Source organism: Lutra lutra, chromosome 10 (assembly GCF_902655055.1).
Source record: "Lutra lutra chromosome 10, mLutLut1.2, whole genome shotgun sequence".
NCBI lineage: Eukaryota > Metazoa > Chordata > Mammalia > Carnivora > Mustelidae > Lutra > Lutra lutra.
This window is the reverse complement of record NC_062287.1, coordinates 114,605,209-114,626,494: the sequence shown is the minus strand read 5'-3', so window position 1 is coordinate 114,626,494 and position 21,286 is coordinate 114,605,209. Positions and strand designations below refer to the sequence as shown.

The window sequence follows — 21,286 nt, the reverse complement described above, 5'->3', positions numbered from 1 at the left end:
TAATTTGGGGGCATTACTGGGAAGGTCTGGCGGGGCAGAGTGGGAAATGGGGTGCTGGTTAGCTGCCAGAACAGAAGAGTTTCTGGGGGGGAGGCTGAGGCAAGTGGCATCAGGGTAGAGCGGAGGGGGTGCGGTGGTGAGGGGTGCTGGGGCTCCATCGGAAACAGCACTAGGCCCCTCTCCAGGGTGGAGCCAGGGGCGTGTTCTCCATCCTTGGGCCATTCCACTGTGGGGAATGTCCATGCTCACCCAAGGTCCCCTCTCCACATCATTAACACCTGCATTCCTTTGAGGAAACCAAAGAGTTTATTTCATGCCAGATATGCACAAAGTTTCTCCAACTAACAATAACACTACTAAGGAGGCCAGCGTGCTACAGGACTCGATTCTATTACGTGGGACCCAGGACCATGCCTTGGGAGTGGCTGTGGCCCCTCTGCCCCAGACAGTCTAAGGGGCAGAGATGCTGAGCCCGCCCTTCTGACGGAGACCCAGACACAGAGCAGATCCTGTCTGGGTGTCCTGTTGTTCCGTTGGGGTTCCAGAGGGTCACTATCAGGAGAAAGCTTTTTTTCAGCATCAAGAGCTTCAGCAGACTGAAGAGTCAAACCACAGAAAAGCACCGGGCAGCTTGGCGCCCGCAACTGGGGTGGCCCACAGCCGGAGCATGACATGACCCACTGGCACGGAGCTCAGGACCCGGGAGGCCTCACCCTCTTCCTTAGGCCACAGGTTCTGGTTCAGCCAAGACTCTTTGCTCAGAGGTGGGCAGGGACTCCTTGGAACCATTTCCAGTCCCAGAAGAGGAGGGGGACCCGCCATCACTCTATCTGTCCTGTCCATGGAGCTGGAACAGAGGAGGAAGGGAATCAGACCCACAGACCTCAAGGCCTGGGTTCAAACTATTTCATAAAACAAAAGCTTTTCTGCCTCTGCCAATGGTGCTGTTGAGCCCAGGTACCACGATGCCAGCAGGGCGAGTCCAGGTGGCCAGCCAGGTGAGACGTGCTGAAGCTCAATGCTCAGAAACGGGCACTATTGGGGAAGGTGACCCCAGGACAGACTGCGGCTCCTCCCTCGACATTTACTTCTGGGTAGCAGCTCTTTCATTATATACATAAACCCCTAACACCAGAACCCACCTTACATAAATTTCCGTGAAACTGTAAAATCGCACAGGTCAAATCCTGTAGGACTGCTTCCAAAAATCCCAGGGGGTCACATGACTCAGTCTTGTATGGAAAAAGGATGTCAGATCCGAGAAGCTGCCACGGGACTGACCAAGCCACTTTCCGCCTCTTCTTTTGATGTGCAAAGTACAGGCTTCCACACTACCTGCCTTGCCTACTTCCACAAAACCACCCAGCAGCAGAACTTTGACATTTACAATGAGATAAGGAGCGATATCAGCCTACATCTTAGCCATTAGAGCCAAACTCTAGAAAGGAGAGCCAGAAAAACCAGTGGCCACAATGTCTAAGATGTGTGGAAATAGCACAAAGCCCCCTGGCCTCAGTAAGCCTCAAATTCTTTGTTTGGTTCCACATGGTAAGAAACCAGGCTGCAGCCAGAGGCTGGGGGCTTTGGTCAGTCCCCACCCAACAGCCCTGAGCCCTGAGGCACTCACAGCTGAAGGGCAAAGCTTTCCCAAGGCCTCAGCCCCAGGGCCCGGTCACATGATCCTTTTGGAGACAACTGGACTTGAGGTACTCAATGCTGCCTCCTTTAGACAAGAGGCACTCACGCCAGGGCCACATGTGCTTAACTGATTCTCACAGGAAACTTCACTTGGAACAGGTTTGACACCTCGAGAGCATCAGGGGTCTTTGGCTTTCTACCCTCAGGAGGTTGTCCCAGGCCAGCAGCCCTTGTGCTGACCACCTCCTGAAAGCATCCCGAGGTGGGGCTTCGTCCCATACCAGCACACAAGTTCCGCTCCTCAAAGTTCATCTCAGAACCGCACCTGAGCCTGGTGATGCTTTATTTAGGGGACCAAAGGCTGCAGTGAGAGCCGCCCAGTCCACCTGGACCAAGTCGCAGCTCCGCGACTGTCTTCATCTCCACCCGGTGATGATAAGTCACAACACCCAATTCATAAGCACACAGAAGGCCCCAGACAGTGGCCGGGACAGGAGTAATAGCCAATATCCGCTATTTCTGTTCCTTTCCAGACCCTGGGCAGTGAGGAAGACAGCCCTTCTTCAGAGGACCCTGCTTGACAGTCTGTACCTTGTCCGTCTCCTGCTGGACAAGCTCCTGCAACTCTTCCGTCCAGCCCAGAAGCTCCACCAGCCTTTCCACACCTTGAACCACATCCCCCAGCTGGACCACATCTGTGCCTCGAGGACGCCAGGCAAAGGGCCCCACCAAGTCCCTGTTGATGAGCAGTCGGGGCACCGAGCTCCGCACGGCCTCAGACAAGCTGGCAAAAGGTTCTACCTGAAAAATTGCCCAAACGTGAGAAGCACAGTGCCCACCCTCCAAGCCCCCCAGAATACTGCATGCCACAGCCTCAGCCTTTTAAAGGGCAGCTCAGACTGACGTGAGGCCTTGGACACGGTGAAAACACACCACTTCTTCCAGTCATGCGGTCTGCTCGGTCTCAGTGCCTGGGTTCCTCCCTTCTTGTGGCCTCCCTGGTCCATGTCTTTCTGCTTCCCACACGTTCTGGCCTCCACAGGTCTCCCTGCCCAGGTGCATCTGGGCTCCAGCACCTGTACCCACTCTTACCTGTCCTGCCCCATCACACACCGTCTCCTCCCAGCAACATCTCGCCCGTCGGCTCCCGCTCCCTGAGAGCAAAGGCCTGGGCCCACAGGGGGCTCCTGGGTGCCCCACCTCTCCACAGTCTCCACCATCCAGACCTCCAGGGACTCCTAACTCGGTACCTCTGGGCTTCTTCATCCAGCTCCCAAGTGAAATTTCCACTCACGAGTAATAATACAAGAAACAGATGAAATAAATGGCATGGACACTAGCTCATTATCTGGTAAGAAAATACTCAATTCCTGCTTTCGCTGAAAAAATTTCAAATGAGTGATTCAAATGTACACAGAACAGTTCTTCAAGGGAATTTAGGTTTCATAAGTAAAGGTAGAGAACTTTTTAGGTCTGATAAGTCAGATAAGGCCAAGTATCACATTATTATCTACATAAAAATATGATGTAGAAAAATAACTTTTAAACCTCATTACCATAAACTGCAAACATACTAACATGTGACAGTTTATATTTCTAATTGCTAAACTAATTTATAAACACTCTATATAATTTATGGCTTCATATGCTGATTTATAAACAGACTAAGAAAATAGCCCAATGAAAAAGGAGCAAGAGGTATAAATATGTAACCCAAAGAAAACACAGTGGTTAGCACGAAAAGATGAACTTCACTCTTTACTACAGAAATGTTAGATCTCCCTCCCCTCTCTCTCTCTTCCCTCCTCTCTCACACACACATTTATTTCTAACCAATCAGACGGATAAAAACTCAAAGATAGATTTAAGAAAACCCTTAGAGACAGCTAATGTTTGGGGTTGCTGAGGATGTGGGAATGGCCACTCCTACACAGCTGGTCGGTTGGTCGCATTGTACTCAGTGTATCTTTTTGGAAAGTAACTTCTCAGTATTAACTGAAGTGCTCACATGAATGTGCAAACACGTGTCCACACAACCACTCACTACACTATTATTCTGAATATAAAATCCATACACTATTCGTTTCTGCTGTCCATCAATAGAACGTTACTTAAATAAATTGTGATACAGCCATCATCCCTCATCTTAAAACTCTTGGGGCTAGATGTGTTCCAGAGTTCAGACTATCTCAGATTTCAAAAAGCACCTTATGGTTGACACACGCCCCCCTCAGTGGGACCCAGAGGGTTGGTCTATAATCAAGTGTGTTACTGTTTCTTCCACACGGCACAGGAGATAAAGTCTGAGCAACACCGCAGACTCCTTGGTGCCCGCAGACAAGAACTCTGCTCGGGGGTCCCAGCGGGGACGGCATACCCGCACCTGACCAAGGAAGTCTCTGCGCACAGTGTTGCCCCGCCTCTGCTGAGAGCCCACATCTGTGCAGCAGAGAAGCCTGTGAGGACAAGAAAACCACCTGGAGGAAGCCTCTACTTCACTCCCTATGTCTGTATAATGTGGGAGCATATGGTACTTTTATAACCAGAGAAAAAGGCTATTTTCATTTCACTTAAAAAGCAGAGGACTGGCGGTCCCAGTGTCCACTGCTGGTGGCCAACACAGGGCGGCGGCCAGACTCCGCACCACCCACCACTAACTACTACTGCCCCCAGCCCTCTGCCCCCCACAAAGCTCCCCCTTCCATACAGGCCCAGTATGGGCATCACAGGTCTGACACAGCACTCGAGTCAGTGTGTCTGGGGCCAAGTTCCCCCAGCCTGCCCATTTGGCTTCTCGCTCTCAGGAAACCAGCTCAGTTCTTGTGGTCTCACTCAGGTCACAACCCTGGAGCCCTGCGGGCGTCCACGCTCTCCCACTCACCATCCCTTCACACACCTGGGCTCTGACGCCTTCTGCAGTGTCCCTGGCCAGCCGCCATCACCGCCCGGACTGCCACCTGTGGGGTCTCTGCCAGCTCTGCCCACCACAGCACCCGCGGGGTCAGGAGGTCAGACCTTGTCCCTACTGCCTTCTGATCACTCACTCCATGTGGCCACGGGCCACTGTGTGGTGGTGTCTGCTGCCAGACCTCCGCTAACACATGCGTCTCCTTCTGGCCTCAGCTCCAGGCTCACCTTCCCAACACGGCCACACGAACCAAGCACGCTGGTATTACACGCAGTTCACTACCCTCCCCAGCTTTCCCGTCCCACTTGTCACTTCTCCTCTGTCACACTGCCACCTAACACCATCCCTTGCTTGCGACATCCTACTGTGTCTGTCCAAAGCCCTAGCACGGGGCTGGCCCACAGCAGGCACATCTGCTGAAGAAACGCAATGGGCTCGAGGCCTCTGGGCTGGTGGGAGCTCTGAGCACAGGCCTTCTGGCCCTGGTGCCCTGTGGTGAGCTCTGAGCACAGGCCTTCCTGGCCCTGGTGCCCTGTGGTGCTGACATCCAGTCAGGCAGAGCTCGGTGCAGAGGCTCATTTATTGCTCTTGTGACGTCCTTCACAAAGTCCTGAGCTTCAGGTCCAGATGGAGAACAGCTTCTGGAATGTGTCCATGGGTGTCCAGGCACCTCATACACACGTGCAGAACTGAGCTCAGCACCCCCCTCACATACCTCCTTACCAACCAATGGCCTGAGTGCCCACAGACAGAGCCAAACCACTCCCTCTCCTGTCCCCAAGTCCTTCTGCTTGCCCTCTCTCATAGTCACGTGGTCTGAATGTGCCCATAGCTCTGACTTCGTGAGCACCAGCCTCCTGGACATCTTGCTTCAAGCCCCACTCTCCAACAGTCTCTGGGACACTGCAGGGCACCAGCCATGTCCCCAGTTCAATCCCTTCAAGTCCATCAATGTTTCTAGCACAAAATCGGCCTCTGCGATATGGCCTAGGAAGTCTGTCCTGCCCTACCCCTCCATGTCCCTCCCTTCTCCCTTCTGCTCACACATGGTGCCCCACCAACAGACAGCACCCCCAAAGCTGAGTGTCCTCCCTCCTCCCCATTCTGCCCAGACTGCCGCTCCCTAGGCCAAGAATACCTCTGCTTCCTCACCAGCTGGCCCTCCTCGCCTTCCCAAGTTAGGATGCCAGAAGGCTCCAAGAGCACCTGGTGCCATCCCCAGCTGCCCCACCTCCCGGGCCCTATCCTTCCAGCCTCCCCCCATCACACACACACACACACACACATGCACGCACGCACGCACGCACATGCACACACGCACACACACACACACTCCAGTCCACTTCTGGACCTGCTGACAAACCTCCAAGGAGGTCCCAAGGATGAGCAGCAGATCTGCCATAGGGAAATCAACCACATGCAGCAGGAACCTCTGGGGAAGTGCCTCCCCAAAGAACACGATGTCAGGTTTCATGATGCCAGTGCAGACCGGGCAGCGGGGAATCCGGTCCATGGACACGTCAGCCTGTGCGACACACACAGAAAATGGGCCGAAGACGATGTCACAACACACTTTAAAAGCTGGTTCTCTCGGGGTGCCTGGGTGGCTCAGTGGGTTAAGCCTCTGCCTTTGGCTCAGGTCATGATCCCAGGGTCCTGGGATCGAGTCCTGCATTGGGCTCTCTGCTCAGTAGGGAACCTCCTTTCCCCCACAGCCTCCCCACCTCTCTGCCTACTTGTGATCTCTCTCTCTGTCAAATAAATAAATAAAATCTTTAAAAATATTTTTTAATTATTTATTTGACAGACAGAGATCACAGGTAGGCAGAGAGGCAGGCAGAGAGGGAGGGAGAAACAGACTCCCCGCTGAGCAGAGAGCCCGATTAGGGCTTGATCCCAGGACCCTGAGCCCATGACCTGAGCCAAAGGCAGAGGCTTAACCCACTGAGCCACCCAGGCACCCCTAAATAAAATCTTAAAAAAAAAAAAAAAAGTTGGCTCTTAATATCAAGGGAAACAGAATGAGAGAGAGAGAGAGGCAAACCAAGAAACGCTCTTAACTAACAACATGAGAACAAACTCATGGCGACTAGAGGGGAGGGGGCACGGGACGGACTGACTGGGGGATGGGGACAGAGGAGGGCACTGCTGTGACGAGCACCAGGGGACATATGGACGTGTGAGTCACTAAATTGTACACCTGAAATGAACACAACAGTGTATGTTACATAACTAGGACTTAAGTTAAAACTTAAAAAAAAAAAAAAGATTGCCTTTACTAAGAAATTTTCAAACATTCACAACAACTGAATAATGAACCCAGCTTTGGCATTTATTGACATTTTGCCCATTTTGATTCACAGAGCACCCTAAAACTGGAGGCCGGGTGGAGTACTCGAGAGCGGGTCCTGAAGGCACAGGACATGCCACACGTGTCACATGAAGCTGTGCACCTGGGGCGGTTATCAGAGCCGTTCAGATGCCAAGGAAATACTCAGTAGATGACACAGCCCTCAGGAGGTACTCTACAGGCATGTGGCCTCCACTAGGCATAATTCAATGTGAAAGGTGATATAAAATTTGTCCCCGACTTTAGCTAAAGCAATCATGACATCGTCCTAGGCCTGGCAGACATTCAGGCTGAAGCTCTAAGGACCATTATGATAGACCACTTCCCTGCAGGCCATGGGGAGGTGGACACAAACCACCACTACGTCCTAAGAAGCCTGCGTTGATGTGCTGGGCTGGGTTTCAGAGGAGGCAGCCCAAGAAAGAGGACACCAGTTTCCTAAGACAAACTTTCCTGGCCTCAGCTTAGCAAGCTGAGCCCAGCCAGAACAAGCAGAGACAGCCAACCAAAGAGAGTCTACTCAAAGACTTCAGATACTATCAGATACAGATTAAGGCGAAATTGTGTTCAGTGCTTTAAAACAAAATAAGACAGCTTTGAAGCATCTGATGAGGATAGAAAACTATAAAAAATAATGTAGTGGATTTGAAAAAGAACCAAAGAGAACTTCCAGTAATAAAAAGTACCAAAAATTAGGAAAGCACTTGTGATGAGCACTGGGTACTGTAGGTAGATGATGAATCACCAAATTGTGCCCCTAAAACCACGACTACACTATATATTAACTAACTAGTTTTTAAATAAAAACTTGGAAGAAAAAAATGGGGCCAGTAATTCAGACCTGGAAATGAGCCTACTGCTGACTGAGGTTTTGCATCTCATTAAACCTTTTCCAAACAAACAAACAAGAAGTAAGAAGAATTAGCACTCAGTGGAAGAGCTTTACTCTGAACAACAGAATAGAAGGTTGATAAACTGGAAAACAGGTCAAAAGACATTATTCACAATACAGCACAGAGAAGAAAGCCAGAACACACATAAAAGCCACAGGTGGGAGCCTGAGAAGGTATCATGGGAGTTTAAGCTCCACAAGCGAGGAGAGGGAGTGGGAGAGACATTAGAGGCAATGATGGCCAAGGGTCTTTCCAGCAATGATGAAAGGTCTCAAACCACAGATTCAGAAAGCCCTACAAATTTACAGCAGAATAAGTAAACAAAAGGAAATCCATAAGGAGATAGACCACAGTAAAAGTGCAAAACTCCAAAGTGCAAAACACAGTAAAAGTGCAAAACTCCAAACCACAGAGAAAAGAGGTTACAAAGGTGCAAAGAACAGACAGTGACAGACTGATCCTAAGTTTATACGGAAAGACCAGAATACCCAACACACAGAATGATGGAGAAGACGTCAAGACTTAGTATAAAGGGGTGCCTGGGTGGCTCAGTGGGTTAAAGCCTCTGCCTTCGGCTCAGGTCATGATCCCAGGGTCCTGGGATTGGGCCCCGCATCAGGCTCTCTGCTCAGCAGGGAGCCTGCTTCCCTTCCTCTCTCTCTGCCTGCCTCTCTGTGTACTTGTGATCTCTAATAATCTTTGGGAAAAAAAAAAAAAAGACTTAGTATAAAAAGCTACAGGACTCAGGACTGTGGCATGACTGTAAGAACAGATGAAATACCAGTGGGACACAACAGACAACCTAGAAGTAGACTTGCACAGTCAACTGTTCTTTGACAAAGGAGCAAATCTCATCTCTTCAACAAATGGTGCCAGACGTTATGAAAATTAATAAAGGGAGACCTTGCTAATGTGGATTCAGGAGGCTGGAAGGAACCCTACTACTCACTACCAATCACATGAAGAATTGTGAATTACAGACCCAACAGAAGAACCCTCAAGAGCAAAGAACCATCAAGGCAAGTCCCAACAGGGGAAGATGTATACCACCGTCTACAACAAATCAACCATCCCAGTGACAGCTAGCAAGACACCATCTTTCCCCTGAACTGCTTCTCCAGGCCCTCCCAACTCCCTCCCTCCTCTCCATCAAATGTTTCTCTCCTTTGTTTTTTGGACCTGCCTAGTTTTGCTGTAGCTTGCTTGTCCCAAACTGCATTTTTCTACTGTTCTCAATAAGTCCATTTTGCTAAAGGCAGATTTGCTTTTAAGGAAAACATGACTTGGTGTCAGAAGTGGGATGCAGGCGCTGCCCCCAGAGGTTCTAAGGCTGTGAGCAAACAGGGGCCAGGCCCCACAGACCCAGTTGGGCTTGCAGCTCTCTCACCGAGCCTGGGGTCAAGGGTGAGCTCTCTCCTGGCCTGTGTTCTGAGCTCTCCACGCATTATTCGAGACCTTTAGACGGCATTGTCCTTTCTCTGAGTCCTTGCTTGACCTTGGGTCTGACTCCTTCCTAGAGCCAGGCTGCTCCTACCGGAACTGTACTGTTTGGAAAGTTTTCTCTTCCCTCTAGGGAAAAGCCTCTCGGAGAGGGGGTCCTGGGGATCAAACGCTTCAAGGACACCACTGCCCCTACACTTCCATACTTCTGGGGCCCCAGCTTGCTCTAGGTTTCAAAACTGTGGTCCCTCCCTCATGTGCATTCTTAACTCAATGGACGGACTCCACCAAAAGTAATTTACAACTTCGATGGCCATGGTGGGGAACGCGCCATCTCCCCAAATTCACTCTTCTCACAACTGAATCGGACAGCCATGTTATTTTAGTTGGTACCTTGAGGCTTCCAAACATTTTAGGGTTCAAAGTTTGCTCCCCTCTTTGGTCCGTTAACTTAGAAAGAGCATTTTCCAAAGAGGCAAACAACTGAAAGAAGTCAACGCAGCCTCTGAGTCCGGCCCTCCCCACCTCCTTTGTCTCCCACAGGTCTTGCGCTCAGGTCCCACCTCTGGAGCTGTTTTCCTCTTCCCTCGGCACAGTCCCCACCTCCCTTCTACCCACCACTCATTCTAACCCTCCGCTGAGCCTCCCTTTACCTCCAGACCTCTCCCCACCCGCCTCCTCCGTCTCCTGACCCTGTTCACACCTGCCGTTTCTGAAGTTCACTCTGCTGGGGCCCGGGTGAACACCAGGTTGCTCGTGTTGCCTGGACCAAGGCTGAATTCCGAGCCATACTGCAAGAGTGTCCTAAAGTGACTGAGGACCCCCGGAATTTGCTGAAGAACGTAACACGGCCATTCAAACTTACTGATCTGATTTCTCAGATTTATGTCGATGGGTCCATATGCTTTCTGGTGAGGGTCAGGCCAAACGCTGGATAAAACCAGCCCACTGAGAGAAGCCTGAAAGGGGTTTAGAGAAACAGATGCCTGAGTTTGGGCAAAGTACCAGAACACTCGCTGGAAATCTCCAGATGTTGGGGAAGGTCACCAAAGAGATGTGACCCCCAATTGACCTGTGACCTGTGACCTGGACCCCAGCACTTGGAAGCTCCTCACTCCGTTCCTGCATCGTCGGATCGTGGGTTCCCTTTGTGTGTCCCCCCCACCCCCCGCAGAGGCTGCTCCAAGGACGCGGCCTTGAGAAGGTGAAGTGGTGTGGTGTTGAGAACACGTGCAGAGTAGACAGGGCTGGGCCCAGTTACGGCCTCTTCATGAACTTTTTAAGATTTGGAGTCAGATGTGGGGATCCAGCCGTCCCGCTGCTGCCCGGGACAAGCCTTGTATGTCAGTTCCCTTGATGATTAGAACGGACACCTATGAACCTAGAGTGGCCGCCTCCTCAGTCTGTCCCTGCCCTCCGCCAATGGGGGCAGATTTCAGATCGCACCCGGGAGCTCCCGAGAGGGCTGCAAGCAACATCGAGCAACTACAGGACCCTTTTCTGAGCCTGCTGACTGGAACAGACTCAGGCTTGCTCAGAGAAGCCCGATGAACCTGTTCATGACCATCATGAGCGACTCCACATTGTCCTCAGAGAAAATTCTTCCTCTAGATGCTAAATCCACCCAGGTAGCCTTTAACTCCATTACTAATGAGCCGAACCATCATCTCATAGGAAACCTTGTCCAATCCGGACTTAGTTAATTTGGAAAACCAGCTCGCTGGCATCCTAGATGACTCACCTAAAAGAAAGACCATGACCGCTCTCAATTTTCACCTCCAGCAAATGTTGGCCCCTAAACAACCAGCCCCCCAGCCCTTTGTTTCCGCTGCCATTACAAAGGGCTAGGGCAGGAGCTGGCAATGACGCTTCAGAGGTAACACCAAAGGCACAATTCACGGAAGAATAGTATGTTAGACCTCATTAAAATTAAAAACCCTGCTCTGTGAAAGACACTGTCAAGAAAGTGGGAAGACAATATTTACGAAAGACATCTGATAAAGGACTGTTATCCATAATACAAAAAAGTTCTTAAAACTCCACAATAAGAAAATGAGCAACTGAATTACAAAATCGGCCAAAGACCCAAATAGACAGCTCACCAGCAAAGAGGTACAGACAGCAAATGAGCACCTAAAAAGCTTCTCCACATAGCGTGTCCTCATGGAACTGTACACAAGCGCAAACAGGACCCCCACCCACCTACTACCACGGCCAAAGTCTAGAACACGGACAACACCGAACACTGCTCCCACTCACTGCCCGGAGATGCAATCTGGGGCGGCCGCGTCAGAAGGCACTAAACACGCTCTCACTTGGTATTTACCAAAAGAGCCGAAAACTCACGTCCACACAAAAGCCCGCACGGGGAGGTTTACAGCAGCTTTGTTCATAACTGCCAAAACACGGAAGCAGCCAAGATGCCCTTCAGTAGATGAGCAGAATACCGTCGTCCATCCAGACAAGGGAATATTATTCAGCACTCAGAAGAAGTGGTCTGCGAAGCCACGAAAAGACACGGAGGCATCTTAAAGGCATCTGACCAAGTGAAGGAAGTGGGACTGAAAAGGCTACACGTATATGACTCCAGCTCGGAACTTCTGGAGAAGGGCCAGTGTTCACCAGGGGTTGTCGGGAGGGTTGACTGGTTGGGGGTACAGAGCTTTCCTCTGCGGTGATGAAAATGTTCTAGAATCAGAGAGAGGCAGTGGTGGCACGACACTGGGAATGTATCAAGTGCCAACAAACTGTGCACTTCAGATGTTAATCTGACAGTTCTGTGAATCTGACCTCATTAAAAAATAAAAGACAGGGTCCTATGCCTCAGCAATATTTCCGAGTTTCATCTTTATTTAAGATTTTCCAGTCTATCCTGTTCAGCCTGAAGAAACCCATCCTACAGAAGAACTACCCCCAGACGGACAAAGGATACAAGCACAAGTCTCATGGATGCATTATTCCTAATAGCAGAAATCACAAACATCAGAAAATACCCCACAGTGGGTAAAGGGCTGAATTTAATATAAATCACTAAAAACAGCAAGCGGACCTGTACTTACGGACACAAGATATCCATACAATTTGGTTCTGTGACAAAGCAGCTTGTAGAATATTAAACTTAACAACCCTATTTCTGGGGTGTCTGCGTGCCTCAGTCAGTTAAGTGTCGGACTCTTGGTTTCAGCTCGGGTCATAATCTCAGGGTCATGGGATCGAGCCCCACATTGGGCTCTGCCCTCAGTGGGGAGTCTGCTTAGGATTCTCTCTCCCTCTGCCACCCCCCACCCACTTGCGCTCTCTCCTTCTCTCTCTAATAAATAAATTCTTAAAATTCTTGGTAATCCTATTACTAAAAACAGTATAGTCACTCTGTGGTGTAGGTACACTGATACGGCCAAGTATGTTTGGTATGCTTTTTTTTTTTTTTTTTTAAGGCTTGGAGCATTATACATCAAACCATTACAAGTGGGCTATAGGAAGAGGCTGAAGGGAGATGCATTTTCCCCTCCACATTTCTTAGTGTTTTACAAGTGTGTATTACTTTTCCAATTTAAAAATAAAAACGTTTCACACCATTACTGATGTCCTTCCAAGATGATGCTTATAAAATGCCACTTTTCCTATCACTCCCACCACGAAGTGCAGGAGAGAGAGAAGGGGCAGCAGGACAACTCACCCAAATGTCCTTCCCTGGAGAGGGCCTTCGGCAGACAGTGCACGTGGCAGAGGCAAAGGATCCATGAGCTTCAACCAGCTTCGAGGCAGGGATGCCAGACACTGAAATTCAAACCACAGCTAAGAGCCGCCAGCTCCAGGGTCAGCTCTCAGCCAGGAGGCCCCTGCCAGAGTCCCAGCCCTCAGTGCAAGCCTGGGGTCGCCGCCTCCACCACCTGAAGATAATGTCCCCCTGAGCGGAGTAAGCACAAGGATGAGGGCTCCCAGGTGGAGCCAAATCATGTTTAAACAAAGCCTGTCAACAAGCTTGATGTAAGTGCAGATAAGCTTACATTTGATACCTAGGAAAACATTTTCTACTCTACAGACACCAAGGAAAAGTGAAAAAACTATATAGGGATGTCTGGATGGCTCAGTTATTGAGCATCTGACTCTTGATTTTGGCTCAGGTCGCGGTCTCCGGGTCCTGGGATCGAGCCCCGAGGCAGGCAGGCCCTGCACTCAGAGGAGGGTCTGCTGGAGATGCTCCCTCTCCCTCTCCCTCTGCTCCTCCCCCCACGGGCACATGTGTGCTTGCTTGATCTCTCTCTCTCCAATAAATAAATCTTAAAATTAAAAAAAAAAAAAACTACATGAAGACAATAAGTTTCAAAAAATATATAAAAACTGTAGAGCACCACCCACCCCACCCCACCCCGCCCCTCTCTGTCTTCTCCGCACCAGGAGCAGCTCTCCTGCCACAGCCACTCATCCTGTGCCAAGGTCGTCCCCAGCCTCTTCCTGGCCAGGAGCACCTGCTAGCTCTTGAGCCCACTGCTGTCTGCATCGGCACTAAACCCCCCGGGGACGCTGACAGAGAAAAGCTTCAGAGGCAGCGCCACAGCCCTGACCTCACTTCGTCCCCCCGCAGCTTCTGAACCACGCCGTCTCACGGGACATCCGCACAGTGGCTGAGGCTCCCACAGTAGGGGCGGCCGGCCCTGGGGCTGAAGTGGGACTGCGCTCGGAAGCCTCGTCCCTGGCTGGGCCAGGAAGCCTTCTCTGAAGCAACAGCTCTTCTCCCACACCGTTCTGGGCTTTGCCCTCTCAGAGGGACAGCGGCCGCTGGACAGCGGCCTTTCTCACCCTCTTCGCCATGTGAAGGAGCCGTCTCCACCTCCCATAGGTTTTTCTCCCGCAGCTTGTCTGCCCTGTATGTTCCTTTTCCTAACCCTCCCCAGGCAGCCTGGGGAAAGTGGTTGGCTCAGGGTTTGACAGAGGGAAGACAAATACTGTACTAACAAGGGGAAAAAAATGTAGAAAAACAGAGGTACCTTATTATGACAGTTACCTGTTTCCACAGTCAGCTTCGGAGCTGTGACAGGCAGACAGTCCCAGCTGCAAGTGGCTTCCTACTGTCCCCATTACTGTCCTAAATCTCCACACGCGAAAGCCCACGGCCACACGCTCCCACATTCCCACAAGGCCTGTCCTGCCGCAGCTCCAGAATGAGAGGTCATCCCCACGGGTGTTCGTGGCTGCTAAGTGCAGTCCAGGCCACTCCGGTTTTCAAACCACCAGGTGTCTGCGGCCCAGCCGAGCTGCTGCTGGCTCACAGCACCTGTCAGCGCCACTGCCCTAAGAGAAAGGCTCAGCCAGTGCCTCTTGCAATGCACAGTCCACGTCAGGACCATCCGTGAGTCACTGGTCAGGGCCGCTAGAGGGGCAGGCAGGACATCGCTATACAAAGAGTCTGATAATACTAAGGCATTAGTGGTCATCTCCTTGTGACAGTGACATCGTAGTTATGTTTTAAAGGTCTTTATCTTCTCCAGATACCCAGTGAAGTACTTACAGGTTGTTTACAGGTAAAGTTTATGACATCACGGACAGATGCGCTTCAACATAACTGGGGCTGAGAGAGGTGGGGGGGGGCGGGGGGCGGCAAGACACAGACAAAGGAAGGACCGGCTATGACGAGGGCATGAGGGCTCACCACAGTCCTCTACTTGTATGTGCTCGAAAAAGTTCATAATAAATTTCTTGAAAAAGAAATCATTATATCAGATTAGCTAAACTAGACACTCCCAATGTCAACTTTAACCCTTTCCAAAACTCACAGCCCAGCCAGTAGGCCAGGACATCGGGTCCACCAGTGAGATCTCCACAGTGACTCTTAAACACACGGGGGACTTTTTGTCAGGGACAAAGGTGTAACAATGGGCTTGAAATCGGAGGATGGGGTAAGCACTGCCTAGAAGCAGGTGACCAGGTGGCGACAGGAGGAGGGCTCACCTCTCTCCAGCCCATCGATGTTCTGTGTGTAGAGCCGCAGAAGAAGGCCCTTGTCGTGCAGCAGTCGGAGGAAGTAGTGTATGATGTTGGGCCTGTAGTTCCTGAGGTACAGCTCCTTGGCCAAAGTGAAAAAGGGCTTGGGGTTGTGATAGAAGAAAGCGAGCTCAAAAATGGCCTCGGGGTACGGGAGGTCGCACTGCTGCAGGTTACTGTAGAGGCCGCTCCTGGGAGACCTGCAAAAAGGAGCAAGGAGCTCTGACCCAGAGCAAGAGGGTGGGGCAGGAGGCAGCCCAGGTGCCCAGGGAAGAGCCGGGCGCTGCAAGGCACCTGAAGTCCGGAATGCCGCTGGGCGTACTGATGCCGGCGCCCACCATGACCACCACCCTCTGGCAGGCTCTGGCTTGGATCAGCTCCGCTATGTCCTGCAGAAAAAGCTTCTCCTTCCTACTGTTGCCTCCTCTTCCAAAGACGCTCGAGGCACCAGCAGAAAAAGATATGGGTCTTCTTCCACCTGCAATGCTGACAGAAAAGGAGAGTGGCCGGGTGACTAGGGACAGGTAAGCTCGTGCTGGCCCTCCCGCCACCCCCACCACTGAGACCGATTATACACTTCCCTCTCCTCTCCACAGATGACCACCCTTCTCATCACGGATGACTACTGGGCTACAAGAGAAAGAAGTCTCAACTCAGAAATCACAACTTATTGGGGAGCAAAAAATTCAAGTCAGTTGGAACTGTGCAAACAAGGAACGTATGGTCTCTTAATTCTGCTGTCCAGTGCGAGTGCAAAGAGAACAGGGTCCACACCAGAGGTGTGGGAGCTGTGTGGGGTTCTGGGTGTGCTCTCTGCAGGGGCATACACTTAGCACACCTGGGTGTGACAGACGGGCAGTGACACTTAAAGAAAGCCAAATGTCTCAGACTTTACACCAAAAACGATCAGGAGAAAAAGTGGGTTCTGGAGACCATTCCAGAAACACTCGCGTCCTGACTGCTAAGGCTCCACACTGCTATAGAAACTTGATCTTCAATGTTCGCCACCGCTGGTACTATGAAGCAGCCAAAGGAATCCCACAACCAAGACAAGGCAGTGGGTTGGGGGCTGGGGCCCCCTGGGGCGCTCAGTCAGTGGGTGTCTGCCTGTGGCTCATGTCACTATCTCTGGGTCCTGGGATCGGGCACCACATGGGGCTCCCTGCTCAGCTAGGAGTCTGCTTCTCTCTCTCTGCCCTTCTCCCTGCTTGTGCTCTTTTTCTCACTCTCTCTCAAATAAATAGATAATTTAAAAAAAAAAAAAAAAGACAAGGCAGTGGGGAGACTCAGCTCAGGCTCTCTGAGAAACAGTGGAAGGCTTCTCGAGTCACCCCCAGAAGCCAGGAGCCAAGACACTCCCACGGCTGAGTGCTAGGGATGCAGGATGATCTTCCATCAGAAAAAAAGTGAGACACAACGTACAAGTCACGAGTTTCAGCAGAGCCTCGGGACTTAGAAAATGACCCAACACCCAGGAAAGCAACAGGAAGAAACAAAAGCAGCACGAGTAATACCAAGCCCACAGCACCCCCTGAAAGTCCGCAGCCGTGGGAGGCAGGGCACCAGAGCCTCACCTCCGGTGGGCCTGGGAATGCTTCCTAGGTTCACTGATCTGCTGTTGGGGTCCCTGTGCAGCATCTAACCAGGCTGCATGACTCCCTCATCTCCTGGCATCATGCTGACAACTCACCCAGGGTTCAGGACTGCCAGCCCCACTGCGCCGGGAGCCATTCTCACACCCCAAAGACCGGTGGCCACCACGTCCGTTCTTCCAGGAGAAGGCCCTTGATGACCCTCCCCCAGGACGTCTCTGACTTCAGTATAGAAACTCCTCCACCCTGACGGGAAAAGAGATTCAACAAAAGGAACTCAGAACCTTCCTCACATGAGTGATGAATCTAAAATGAATACAGGGGGCGCCTGGGTGGCTCAGTGGGTTAAGCCGCTGCCTTCGGCTCAGGTCATGATCCCAGGTCCTGGGTTCAAGCCCCACATCGGGCTTTCTGCTCAGCAGGAAGCCTGCTTCCTCCTCTCTCTCTGCCTGCCTCTCTGCCTACTTGTGATTTCTCTCTGTCAAATAAAAAATAAATAAATAAATAAATGAAAATAAAATGAATACAGACGTAAAAACAGGAGACGGGGAGCATTTCCTTTACTCATTTGTGGTTTAGGCAAGAAATAAGCATCATCCCAAAAGCACGTTTTCATACATATCCAAGCAATTCGGGAGCACGAATCTTCTAGAAGGATGACTCGGTCTTTTGTGTTCTTTCGCTCCTTACAAAACCAACACTGCCCACTCTCTGCATCGACACCCCCACGGGATACACGGGCAGTGAGGGTCCCCAGAAGCTCTCTGCTCCCCATCCCAGCACAGCGTGTCCCACCCCAGTGACAATTTCAAGCCCCACCCTGCCCTCTTATATACCCCTGCTTCCAGCCAAGCAAAAGGACTGCCTGGCTCTTGTGTATGTCCTACCCCAGCTTCCTCTGCCTTAAAGACCTTTCTCCACCTCAGCATGTCCAGCTCTCCCACAGTCAAGGCCAGGACTTCGTGACGCCACCTCCTTCGTGAAGCCACTGCTGAACCCCAGTGAACAATCACTTTGCGCTCGTTTGATTCCCTGCTCCTTTTAGCAAGGCTGACAGCCCTTCCCTCCCCGCGGCGACCCTGCATGCCACCTCGCACACTGCACCCGGGGGTCGGGGCCTTGCTTGTGGCTCACGGCCTACTTGCTTGTGTCGTTGCTTCTCCCACTGCATGGAGCACCACCTTGGTTTTTCAAAAGAAGAGATTTCTGAAAGGTATGTACAAAAGAAAGAGGAACAAGACAAAGGGAGGTGTATGTGCAGGGCCGACGGCCCCCAAAGGAGAGTCAGAGCCCTAGGTCACTGCCAGTCTCATCAAGTCACTCTGTCACCCTGAGCCTCAGCAGCTAACGCCAAGACCAAAAAATGATTCTTACAGTCTTGCTCCAGAAGACCTACAGCTGTAGATCCTTCCCAGCAGAAAGCACAGGAAATACACACAGCAGGGAAAACAGTGCTTCCCCCTCATCCCCACACTCCTGCAGAGATGCCCACAACCCTGAAGGGGGTTCTGCATCAGAGACTTGTGTAAAAGCACCCGTCAAGCAGTTCTTCTGAGTGTGACGTGGTAAGTCTCCAAAGGAAGTTTTCCAGTGAAAACTGGCCAGACGGTCAGGAAGAGAAGAGATGCTCGGGCTGTCCCCACAGCTGGGAATGGCCCCGTGTCCCTCAGCACCTAGAACAACTCTTCCCCTGCGGTCTCCGCCCAACATTTACTGAGCTCCTCCTACATGCAAGTCATTATGAGAAACACAAAAGGAATTAAAGGGAAGTTGTGATATTGTGATTTATAATAAATGTTTTTGGTCTTCATCCTCAAACCCTTGGAATTTCTAAGAGCCAAGGGCATGTCCTTTGTTACCATGGTTGGTCTCTGTCCTCAGTTCCTGAACTCCCCTCACAGCCAGGAAGGTGAAGTGGGTGTCCTGTTCTGCTTAACCAGCCCCTCAGCACCACATCTGGGTTAATGTTCATGAGGGGACTTTGGGAAGGCCCTAAGGATGGGGGCTGGGTGCCGGGCAGACCAACTGTGATTAGAGGGTGGGAGTCTCCAGAAAACTCAAGAGGAGGGGTGCTCAGAGGTCTTCCTGGTTGGTGAACCACACGCCGGGCCCCTGGGCCCCAAGCTCCGTGAGGCACAAGGGACCAGGGACCCTTGCCGACCTCCCCCTCTGCATCTCTGGATCTGGCGGTTCACTCCGTTTCTCGAGCATCCTGCGGACGAAGCCCGTGATCGACTTTGTCAGCTGGTCTCCCCCGTTCTGTGAGCCGCTCGTGCAAATGAATGGACCCGGAGGAGGGTGTTGTGGGGACCTCCGATTCTCAGCTGGTCAGCAGTAGCACGGGAGACACCCGGATTGCTGTCTCCACCGGGGCTGTCTCAGGGGCCAGAGGGCCGTCTCCACCGGGGGCTGTCTCAGGGGCCGGGGTCCTTCGGTGCTGTCCTCAGGCAGGTGGAGTCAGAATGTGCCGGGACCCTGGTCAGTGCAGTAAAGGCTTCTGCAATGAAGGAAAGACCCCTTGGATCTATTATACTCTTCAACAATACTTTTAGTACCTGTGCGAGGCGGCACCAAGTCGATTATTATAATCCATTACTGGACACTTCAGTTTCTTAACAACTATGGGTCTTGAGATAGTCCCGTGTCCAAATCCTAGGCAGTGAGACGGGAGTGAAGGCGACCTCGCCAACGCGCAGCGGAGGCCGGCAGGGCGCGCTCTCCCGCCCGCCACGTACTCCTCGCAGCCCTCCGCCTTCCCCTGCGTCCATCCGGACCGCCCAGCCAATGAGAGCAGAGCCCAGCCAGTGACAGCACACCTCAGCCAATGAGAGCAGAGCCCAGCCAAGGAGAGTCAGCATAGCTCGGCCAATGAGAGCAGAGCCCAGCCGAAGAGAGCGCGGCTCAGCCAACGAGAAGCCAATATACTTCCAGTTCCCAGTTCATTCCGAAGGACTTTTCGCTTCTCACGGTCTTCCAAGCCCCACTACCGTTCCTCTCTCGAAGGGCAGTTCTGTCTTCTGTTTATGGAACTTGTCTGTGGTTTTGCCATAGCTTTCTTGTCTTGGATTGCATTTTCTGCTTTTCCTGAACACACCCATTTTCTTGGCAAATTTTTATTTTTAAAGTTAACAGCAAAGATCCCAAAATCTACAATTACTGCCGAGAAGGGTATGAACACACGCTAGCGAAGTGCGAACTGCACAGTCTTTGTCGAGGGCAATGAAAACCCACACACCATTCGACGCAGGCGTTGACCCCAAGTGAGTACAGACAGCGTCCCTCAGCGTTACCGGTCATGACCAGATCACAAAGGGTCTCCAGGACAGAGCGATTACGCACCTTAGGGTTAGGGTTAGGGTTACATCGGTAGAACGGAATCCTGGAGCTGGCGCCCAACCTGGGAAGTTGGCGGGGGGACCCTCAGTGCCCCGCGGAAACAGGCGGCGGCACGAGTCTGAACGGTCAACAACCGCGAAGCCCCGGCTCCACCTAGACCTGCCCCTGCGGGACCGGAGTGACAGGTCCCTCCCCCCGACTCTAGCCGTTTCCGGGACGGCGAGGCAGGGTCGGGGGAGCGCTTGCTGGGGTGGATGTGGGGGTTCGCATAAAAACAGCCACGCAAAGAAAAAACGAGAATGCTGCAGGTCCGCATGAACGACCGCGGAGGCACATACGTTCTGAAAGTTGAGTGGCAGCAGCGACTGTCCACAGGACCCACGAGTGCCGCCCGCACCCGCCCGAAACGTGCAGAGGAGAGCCGAGAACCTGCGGCCCTGCTGACCTCTGGACTGTCCTTTGAGCTGCGTGAACGGGGACCCTGCGTTTCCCAGTTCTGCAATGTCCCGCGACCACGCAAGGAGAACACCGGACCCCGGCGCCCGCCTCGACCGAACCCCGCCCGCTGCTCAGCCCCAACAGCGCGGGCGCCCGAGCGCTCGCCTCCCCTGGCCCCGCCCGCCCCGACGCACCCCTGCGGCCGCCCTGCCTCGCGGAGAGGCCCCTCACCTGCCGGGCCCCAGGCTCTGAAGGCGGAAAGCGCAGGTCGAGCCCACCAGGTCATGTCCACGCTCCGCCGCCGCGCGCTCGCGACCTTGTCCCCAAGGGCCACGAGTCCAGCCCAGGTGGAGGGACGCCAGGCGGGGGCGGCGTCCCAGCCCCTTGGGGTCCCGCCTCTCGCCCCGGAGACAGGCCCAGGCGCCGGCACTCGCCGGGTCGGGGAGGAGAACTCTGTGAGCACTTGCTCCGGCCGCTCTCGGCATTCTCAGTCCGTCCTCGCGAGCCACGGTTCAGACGCTACTGTCACCACGGTCCCCATCCGAGATGACAGCCTGCGCGTCACCAGGGCCGAGGCCGCAAGGCCGGTCGGAGGCCGGGCCGGCCCCAGGCCCTCGTACCGTGGAATGGCGCGGCGGACTGCGCGGGAAATCGGGCACAAACCCCGGGGCGATCTTCTCTCGCGGCGCAGGCGCCGTTACCCTGACGA

At 52.5% G+C, this 21,286-nt stretch overlaps 1 protein-coding gene across 8 annotated transcripts; it reads right to left on the bottom strand.

Annotated features, from left to right (window-relative positions):
* Positions 1–287: 287 nt before the first annotated feature.
* SIRT3 (sirtuin 3) lies at positions 288–21,259 on the bottom strand. 8 transcript variants are annotated; one of them, XM_047692809.1, is made up of 8 exons: positions 20,809–21,006; positions 16,902–17,049; positions 15,506–15,697; positions 15,179–15,411; positions 12,906–13,006; positions 5,910–6,071; positions 2,230–2,439; positions 288–847 (listed from the first exon to the last, which is right to left on the bottom strand). In XM_047692809.1, the coding sequence occupies exons 1-8, from the start codon at positions 20,861–20,863 to the stop codon at positions 827–829; spliced, it is 1,122 nt and encodes a 373-aa protein (XP_047548765.1). In that variant the 5' UTR covers positions 20,864–21,006; the 3' UTR covers positions 288–826. The 8 variants fall into 8 exon arrangements, with proteins under 8 accessions (XP_047548765.1, XP_047548764.1, XP_047548768.1 ...); XM_047692808.1 differs by lacking the exon at positions 16,902–17,049 and having other exon boundaries at positions 20,809–21,255; XM_047692812.1 differs by lacking the exon at positions 20,809–21,006 and having other exon boundaries at positions 15,506–15,689; positions 16,902–17,038.
* Between the last annotated feature and the right edge of the window lie 27 nt (positions 21,260–21,286).